Source organism: Engystomops pustulosus, chromosome 8 (genome assembly GCF_040894005.1).
Source record: "Engystomops pustulosus chromosome 8, aEngPut4.maternal, whole genome shotgun sequence".
NCBI classification, from domain to species: Eukaryota; Metazoa; Chordata; class Amphibia; order Anura; family Leptodactylidae; genus Engystomops; species Engystomops pustulosus.
Window position 1 is genome coordinate 66,713,862 of NC_092418.1, and position 9,456 is coordinate 66,723,317.

Sequence of the window (9,456 nt, forward strand, 5' to 3'; positions counted from 1 at the left end):
ATAAAGAATCTAGTATGAACAGAATCTGCTTGGCACTGACCACCCTCCACACCCCTGTCTCTATAGACTTTGACAAGACTACCATCAGGGCAGTGAGGAGGGGAGGGGATCAGCACATCAGTGTGATACACAGGATTAAGACTGTTTACTTTTGTTTGCCCTATGCCTCCCAGTCCTTCTCCAAGAGTATGTCATCAGCTTTCTTACCATTCTCTTTACTACCTCTCCCCCACTGTTCTGGGAAGTGGGGAGAAGTGATGAGATCTACTAAACAGCCTGGCTGGCATATCCATCATAGAAGATAGTGTACACAGTAGTCAAGTCAGGTATGTAAATACAATCTTTTTGTGTACTAATGTGTAGGTGTATATGTGTGAGTGTGTGTAATAATCTTTTTGTACAAGTCAACATAACTGTAATATATGTTAGTATGGATGTGGGTATTTAAAATTGACATTGAATTTATATTTCAGGTTAGGATTGTATCTGTGTTGTGCAGCATTCATACTGAGGAGAAGCTTTAGCCTGAGATTCTTTGTCCTGGTGTGCTGGGTTGCTTGTGCTAGCACATTTGAAAATGCTCAGAATTGTGAAAAGTGAAGGAAAGCTGCTATGGCCTCAGTGACCTTAGATGATGTCACAACCAGGAAGTGCCCATCCACTTCAGGAGATGCTTGAGAGGATTTTACAAGCTGGTCTGATAGATATTGTATATCAGATTCTAAATACCTGTGGCTAGTAAGAAGCCAGACGCATGATATTTCAATGGGTTTAATTTGTGAAATATATAAAGTTTATTTTTTGTCAATTCTTTGTAGACTGCAAGGAAACATGTATAATGCACACAATTCCATTTTGGGGATATTATATTTCAGAGGTTCCCTGTGTGGTAACAAATACATGGTAAAAAAATTTCTGTGTGTTTTCACAACTACAGTAATACCAAGTTTGTTCAATTTTAGCTGCAGTTGCAGGGGAGCTGCAGTTCTTTTTGGTACCATTTTGACAAAAAACTATGATTCTTGCAGTTATCTTATGGATGTAATAATATGAAATATGTCTAGAGCTAGGGAGTCTAATTTTAGACAAGCTGCATCAGATTTATTAATCAGCATGAGCTTCTAAATTAAATCTGATTATTATTATTATTATTAGTAGGCAGCACAGTCAAATTTTCCTTATGACTATATGCAATATTTTCCAAGTGTACAGATAGGAAATAAAACTTAAAGCACTAAAACACATCTAAAAATCAAACAAAATCTAAATAGTAGATTTAATATTAAATCAAACATCTAATAGTGCAACATATAAAACTTTCTAAAGGGACATTAGCTGCTTTTAGGAATATGGCATACTCAACTATTTTTATGTTACAGCAGTATTATCAGGGAATAATCTCTGTCACATTTCCAGTAGATCTACTGCCAATGTTTCTGATAGAATGGGACAAATGTTATCAAGTTGGCTAAACATTAAATGAACCTGACAGTCCAGTAAAAAGAAGATTAGAGAGAAATACAGAAATACAGAGTAAATCATCTCGCTAAACAAAAATAAACTGTCTTTTGTTCACATTTTGTGCAGATACAGCACAGGAGCTAACAAATATAAAAGGCTCCCTTTCTAGCTTCACATTGGAGGAGTAATACCAAACATCAGCTGCACAATGGGAAAGGTAAGCATAACTTTGGCATAACTGATGTAGAATTGTACAATTATGTACATTGTGATGACATTGTAAAGTTTATAGATATTAAATAACCCTTAAATAATACTATCATTATCTACATAACAAATATCAATACACTAACTGCGACGAGGGAATAAGTCTCAGAACTATTAATCATGACTATTAACTTACAGAAATCATTTTGTTTCAGATCATATTTTACGAGGACAGGAATTTCCAGGGTCGTTCTTTTGAATGTAGCAGTGATAATCCTGACCTACAACCTCACTTCAATGCTTGTAACTCTGTCCGAGTTGAGAATGGCTGCTGGATGCTTTATGAACGCCCCAATTACATGGGGCATCAATATTTTCTTAAGAGAGGCGAGTATCCTGATTATCAGCAGTGGCAAGGACTCAATGACTCCATCAGATCATGTAGATTAATCTCAGAAGTAAGTCATAAATAACATTTTTTAAAATTTTCTTTTGTTTTTTGATCATTGAATATTATATAAATGGCTTTTGGAAAATGATATAGTATACCTTATATACATAAATATAATAGTTCTATATTGTCTGATGAATATATAGTATATTAGTAAGGTGAAACTATCTCATTGTTTTATAACTCTCACATGCTGCATCATTCACTAGGCTTACAGTAGTATACATCAAGATTTAGAAGAAATGATACTTGGCTGATAATCCCACAGCGCTAGGAGCCTCCAGAGGGAAAGAGAATAGTAACAAGAGATGGAAACTAGTGCAGACCCCTAGCTTCATACTGAATGGATATGTTTTAATGAACATGAAACACAAAGTTGGGAGGTCTCTCACCTGACAGCATTTGGATATGCAGCCATGGCAGCCAGTCTTTTCACATAGCAATCCACTGCGCTGCAGGTCCCAGAGAGGAATGTTAGCTCATACACCACAAAACCCAGAGAAAATAGGAAGAGTAGTCTGGTGCTCAAAAAGACTTGAATCTTGAAAAATAATGTTGTCCAAGATTCTTTATTTAACCCCTTCGGTACTCAGCCTATTTTTCAAATCTGCTCTGTGTCAATGTAATTGCTTATAACTTGAGAACGCTGTAAGATATTCAGGGGAGTTTGGAACTGTCTTCTCGTGACATGTTGTACTTCAAATTAGTTTAAAAATTTGGATGATATCTTTTGTGTTTATTAAAAAATTTGGAAAAATTCTCTATTTTCAAAGTTCTAAATTCTCTACATTTGAAGCTATATTCGTAAATTACCACATTATGGAAACTACACCCCTCAACGTGTGAAAAGCGCTTTTAGGAAGTTTGTTAAGCATTTAGGTGTGTTATAGGGGTTAAAACAAAATGGAGGTGTGGTCTACAAATTGTAATATTTTTTGACAATACACTCATTTTGGGTGGAAAATTAAACATTTGGAATGGATTTAATGAAGAAAGGCTCCACAAAGTTTGATACCCAATTTCTCCTTAGTACACTGATACCCCAAATGTGCTGTATGGGTGCACGGCCAGGCATAGAATGGAAGAAGCGCCATTCAGAGCAGATTTGCATTGTCAAGTTGCACAGGCTATAATTTTTTTTTCTTTTTTTAATATGGCTTATTTTTTTGCCAAATCACATGATATACACTTTTCTGGTATATAATTTGGGGGCATTTATAGCTAATTGGTGAGATTTTATTAACTCTTTGTTGGAGGAGGAAATGAAAAAACTCAATTTTTAGGAACATTTTTTAGGTTTTTTGGCCATTTACCATACCATAAAAATAGTATATTATTTTTATTATTTTGGTCACCACAGTTACAAAATAGCTCATTTATTTATATTTTTTCAATTTTTTTCCCATTCTTACTGATTAAAAAGTAATTTGGCGAAAATGTTGTCAAATTTTAGCATCACCGACTTTCATATGCAAAACTTTTTTATTTTTCGGCTGACAAATCTTGTTAACCCCTTCACGCTCCGTGACGGATATATCCGCCATGGAGCTGTGAAGGTTGTATGAAGAAGGCTCACGGGCTGAGCCTTCTTCATACAGAGATGGGCTTTGCTGCATATCGCAGCAAAGACCCATCGCTATCACCCGCGGTCGGTGCTTGCACCAATTGCGGGTGTTAACCTTTTCTTTGCCGCCGGCAAAGTCGCCGGCGGCACTTTAAATTTGGCGGCGCATGGGCGCCGCCAACTTACCTCCGTTCGCCGCTCCCCCGAAAGTCATCGGGGGGCGGCGATCGATTGCCATGGTAGCCTCGGGTCTTCGTTTGACCCGAGGATACATGGCTTCTGCACATGCATTACAATGAGCCTGTGGCTCATTGTAATGTATAGTGAGCAGAAATGCCATATACTGCGATACAGTAGTATTGCAGTATATGGCAGGAGCGATCAGACCATCTAGGGTTAATGTACCCTAGAGGGTCTAAGAAATAGTGGGAAAAAAAAGAAAAAAAAAAGTTTAAAAAATGTAAAAAAATAATAAAATATTAAAAGTTCAAATCACCCCCCTTTCCCTAGAACTGATATAAAATATAATAAATAGTAAAAATCACAGACACATTAGGTATCGCCGCGTCCCAAAATGCCCGATCTATCAAAATATAAAAACGGTTATTGACGGCGGTGACCTCCGGAACGGCAAATGGCGCCCAAATGTCCAAAACGCGACTTTTACACCTTTTTAGATGACATAAAAAATGTAATAAACAATGATCAAAATGTCGCACAGTCCTCAAAATGGTAGCAATGAGAACGTCGGCTCATTTCGCAAAAAATGACACCTCACACTGCTCCATGCGCCAAAGTATGAAAAAGTTATTCGCGTCAGAAGATGGCAAAAAATGTTTTTTCTTTTTTGTACACATTCGTTTAATTTTTGAAAATGTATTAAAACGCAATAAAACCTGTATAAATTTGGTATCACCGCGATTGTACCGAACCAAAGAATAAAGTAGAGGAGTTATTTGGAGCGCAGAGTGAAAGTCGTAAAAACTGAGCCCACAAGAACATGACGCACATGCAGTTTTTTTCAATTTTTCCACATTTGGAATTTTTTTGCGGCTTCCCACTACATGGCATGGAATAATAAATAACATCATGGGAAAGTAAAATTTGTTACGCACAAAATAAGCCCTCACACAGCTCTATACACGGAAAAATTAAAAAGTTATGGATTTTTGAAGATGGAGAGCGAGAAATTAGCGAAAAATACCCTGCGTCCTTAAGGGGTTAAGGACTTATTTTTTTGAAAGAAGCATTGTTCTTCTTAGTGGTCTTATTTTAGAGCATTTTTTTAAAGGGTATTAATTAAAAATTACCTTTTTGGAGCTGTTTTTTATGAGGTTCACTTTGTGGTCTAAGAATGATTCTGTTTTATTATGCAGATTGTCACGGACACAGCAATACCAAATATGTGGGGATTTTGTGTATTCTATTCAATGTTACTGATTAACAACTAATTTGTAGAAAATCTTGTTCATTTGAGCAACACCATCTTTTCATAAGCATAACTTTTTTTATGTTACGCCTGAAAAAATCTGGTTAAGGGTCTATTTTTTGGGAGAAGAGTTGTTCTTTTTAGTGGTCTTATATTAGAGTGTGAAACATTTTTTATCACATTTTAGAGCATTTTTTTAAAATGTATTAATTAAAAATTATCTATTTTCAGAACGTTTTTTTTCCTGGTGTTTACCGACAGTACCAATTATGTTGGGTTTTTGTGTGTTTATGTTTTAATACTTTTAAGGGACTTATATTTTTAATGCATTTTTTATTTATTCTAATGTTTAAACTTTGCTGTTTTTAACCTTTTTTTACTTATACAAACTTAAACCAGCGATGCTCTGATCACGAGCCCGGCTACGAGTGTTAGAGCTAGAGTGCTCTGTTGAGGGACGTACTATAACGTCCAGGTGCACTAGGGGTTAATTTCACATTTATTTAATATTTTAGCATAGTTGAATAAAGAATCTTGGATAAAAATAACAGGTCAAGATTCAAGTCCTTTGGAGCACCTGACTACTTTTTCTATTTTCTCAACGCTTTATGTAATATTAAGATTTGCATGCTTTATATTGTTAATTAGATTTTTGTAATTTACAGCTGCTGAGGACATTGAACTCTTCCAGCATTGTTCTACAGAACTATAGGTTTTATTGTAGTCAATTGAAGATGAGGCTGCAGTATGATGTATTGTGGTGGGCCTACATTTTTAATCAGCTATTATTCAGATATTGCAGGCCAATCCTGATGTTTGAACACCTATGGGGCATTCTATTGCAAGAACGCATATGGAAGGCTCTATGGGCCAAAAACCAGAAGGGGTGTTATGTTACAAACCGGGGAAAAAGTCAAATTTATAATAAATGAGTATATGAGTATGGATATAAAGAGTAATGAGGATATACTACGGGAAATGGATAACAAAGATGTTATAGATGGACTTCAAAGGATATCACTAAGACCGTATATAGCAGCAATTATGTCTGAAGAAGGAGGTACTCTCTCCGAAACGTCACAGGACACTCCAGGCATTCGGTAATTCAGTAAAGCCATGAAATCTTGAGCATGGACTTTTGCTATAATGGACTAGGGCATGCTTGCCTTAAATGGTGATGTACAAATGCCTTATATCAATGCTTTAAGAATAGCATGTAAAGAAGAATTGCTGCTATATATGGTCTTAGTGATATCCTTTGAAGTCTGTACAAACCCCAAGCGTGGGAGGCTTGGTATACTAGACCAATGTTCACACTCAGTTAAAATACTAGAGCACCTTTATATATATATTACGAATGTTGTAGATGGAGTATTTGTTAGTGAGTATGGGACAGATATGGAGTTGAACAGAGCTATACGTGTATGGGGTAGATTAAAGGGAACCTGTCACCAGGAGACCCATTTTTAGCACTCACCCAGTCCCCACAGAGCATAGTATATGCTCTGCCAAAGTGTTTTTGTATTAAAAATTGGTTTTACAGAAAAAAAGATATGTTATATTGTACCTTTCATTAGCATCTGCTGTGTGACTAGGCAGTTGCCAAATGGGAGGGACTGGAAAGGAGCAGTTCCCCCCACCTTTGGGGAACAGCTACTCCATGTGACCTTTCAAATATATGAAAACATGCATCATTTGGCTTAGCGACGCCCCTGCTCCTCTACAGCCAATCCCGAGTGAGGGGAGTTATTCATATATTTGAGATGGTCACATGTTTCCCAAGGGGGGGGGGACTGCTCCTTTCCAGCCCCTCCTATTAGGCAACTGCCCAGTCACACAGAAGATGCTAATGAAGGTACAATATAACATATCTTTTTTTCTGTAAAACCTATTTTTTATACAAAAACACTTTGGCAGTGTATGTACTATGCTCTGTGTGGACTGGGGGAGTGCTAAAAACGGGTCTCCTGGTGACAGTTTCCCTTTAAGGAAGTGTTTAACTATAGATGAAATTGATGACTTGATCGAATGAAATGAATGGATGAAATGAATTCAATACATATTACTGTTTTGATTACTTAATTGAGTGAAATGAATTGATAAATAAAAACAATACACATTGCTGTTTTGGTGCAGAGGATATCTTGGGAATTACATGCTGATTGATAAGTGAATAGTGGGATAAGTGAGGTTGGGTTTCACGATGTTGGAGTAGCATGGGAATTATAATAATTAATAGATGATTAATAGATTAATGATTAAAAGATGGATAGTGGCGATAGGTGAGATGCTATTTGGTGGTGTATTTATAGGTTTTATTGGATGATGGTTTCAGTGACTTCATTAAGACCCAAACGGCACAAGATATTAAGTTTAAATATCCAGAACACCTCCCTTTTACACAATATTTTGTATCTGTTGTGGACATCTTCAGTTATACGGTCTATCAGCATAATCTTTAATACTTTAACCTTTTTTTTATATTGGCTCGGTTTTGTGTTGTTTTTATGTAGCACGTTCTGTTGTCAATGTATTGGAGTCCACTGGGACACTTTAGGAGGAACATCACATATTGGGGCACATTTACTTACCCGTCCCGAGGAGTTCACCAAAAGTGCATTGTCCGAAGATAATGCACTGTGCCGCAATTCACTAAGATTGTGCGTCCGATATCCTGCATGTGTTGCTTCCCTGCTCAGGTCCTCCAGATTTCACCTTCTTCTTCATGGTGCATGTAAGTGCTTGAAATTGCAACACAATTTGTCTGAATCAGTCGGATTGTCTGAAGGCACGCCCCCCGAATTCTGTGACATGAAAGCCAGAGCACCTGTGCCAAAACAGATTGTGCTTGACACAATCCCCTGTTAAATACCTGTCACAGTCGTGCAAAACCCGAAAGCAACAGAAAATCCAACAACAGTACGGCCGCGTACCCTTAGTTAATAAGTCCCATTGTGTCTGGCATGTTGTCTGATGTCTGACATGGAAAGACTCAGTAGTGTTATTGGACTGTAATGTTAGTAGTGTTATGACAGTTGTTAGGACAGCATAAGCAAAGTGATTGGCCCCATCTACTAGTGGTTTGCTAGTCTCTTTTGGTCCAATGTTGTTTAATAAGGTTTGCGGCAAGGATGTATTTGAGGATGGTCCCCCTTCTGAAGGTCACATGAGGGTTCTTGGGCAATATTCCTTTTAGGGCCTTCTCTCCCCCTAGAATATGCCACTGCTTCTTGAGAATCCCTTTAATATGTTTGTGTTCATCATCTTTAAGACAAACTTCCCACCTCAATCAACTCTAAATCTGTAAATGCTTTAATAGTTATCATTCCACTGATTCTGGCTTAGATGGATTTATCTCATGGCACCAACCATCTGTCAGATGGATGAACTGGGGCAAGAGCAGGCAGTCTGACACCACCCAGGCTTGTAGATGTCAAAATATTGGCATTGAGTTTTCATAAAAGGTGGGCACTACAGAAAATAAATCATACAACCCCTACAGTGGAAAAGAACATTTTGAAGTATGTGATGAGTTTGTGTCTGAAAGGACTTTTATTAAATATAGATTTTTGAAACCTGAAAAACAGTTTGAAAAGATTTATACCACTGTATTTAAAATAACAATATTGTGAACTATACCTGTATTTTACAATTTTATTAACATATCTTTTTATCTTCGCAGCATCTAGGATCAGGCATTCATAAAATTCGAGTTTATGAAAGAGATAATTGCAAAGGAGAAATGATGGAATTTATGGAAGATTGTCCAAATGTTTATGATCGTTTCTGTTCCCATGAAATCTACTCTTGCAATGTATTGAATGGCCATTGGATTTTCTATGACCTTCCTAACTACAGGGGCAAACAGTACTTGCTGCGACCTGGTGAATATAAGAGGTTTACTGACTGGGGATCCTCAACAGCCAAGGTTGGCTCTTTCCGACGTGTGTTGGATCTCTATTAAGTTCGAAGTGTATTACCATCATAATAAAAGTTTGAAACAATAACTAATATAGTGTGGTTTTTTTTACTTATAAACATGTTATAATTTGTTACCTCTTTCATATCAAGTGCCCTGTGAATATGCATTTAGGAAAATAATGTTTCTGAAATGTAGCTGAAATTGTCTTTGGATGTCATATCAATTTCCTACACCAAAATTAGCCCTGCTAGGACTGCCAAGGCCGTAGCTATTCTGTCCTGAGACAGAGAAGAGCCTTATAGGTCAGGCCTAAAACTTAACTTGCAATATTGTATTAAAATTCTCCTTATTCAATTATATATCACACGCTATAATTAAAAAAACGCATGTAGAGGCTATCAATTAAGAAGACTCATAGTGTG

General features: G+C 36.8%; 1 protein-coding gene across 1 annotated transcript; it reads left to right on the forward strand.

Moving 5' to 3' along the window:
• The first annotated feature begins 1,570 nt into the window (after positions 1–1,570).
• On the forward strand, positions 1,571–9,119 carry LOC140075321 (gamma-crystallin M1-1). The gene is made up of 3 exons (XM_072121032.1): positions 1,571–1,678; positions 1,884–2,126; positions 8,795–9,119. Exons 1-3 carry the CDS (start codon positions 1,670–1,672, stop codon positions 9,074–9,076), a joined length of 534 nt encoding a protein of 177 aa, XP_071977133.1. The 5' UTR covers positions 1,571–1,669; the 3' UTR covers positions 9,077–9,119.
• The last annotated feature ends 337 nt before the right edge of the window (positions 9,120–9,456 follow it).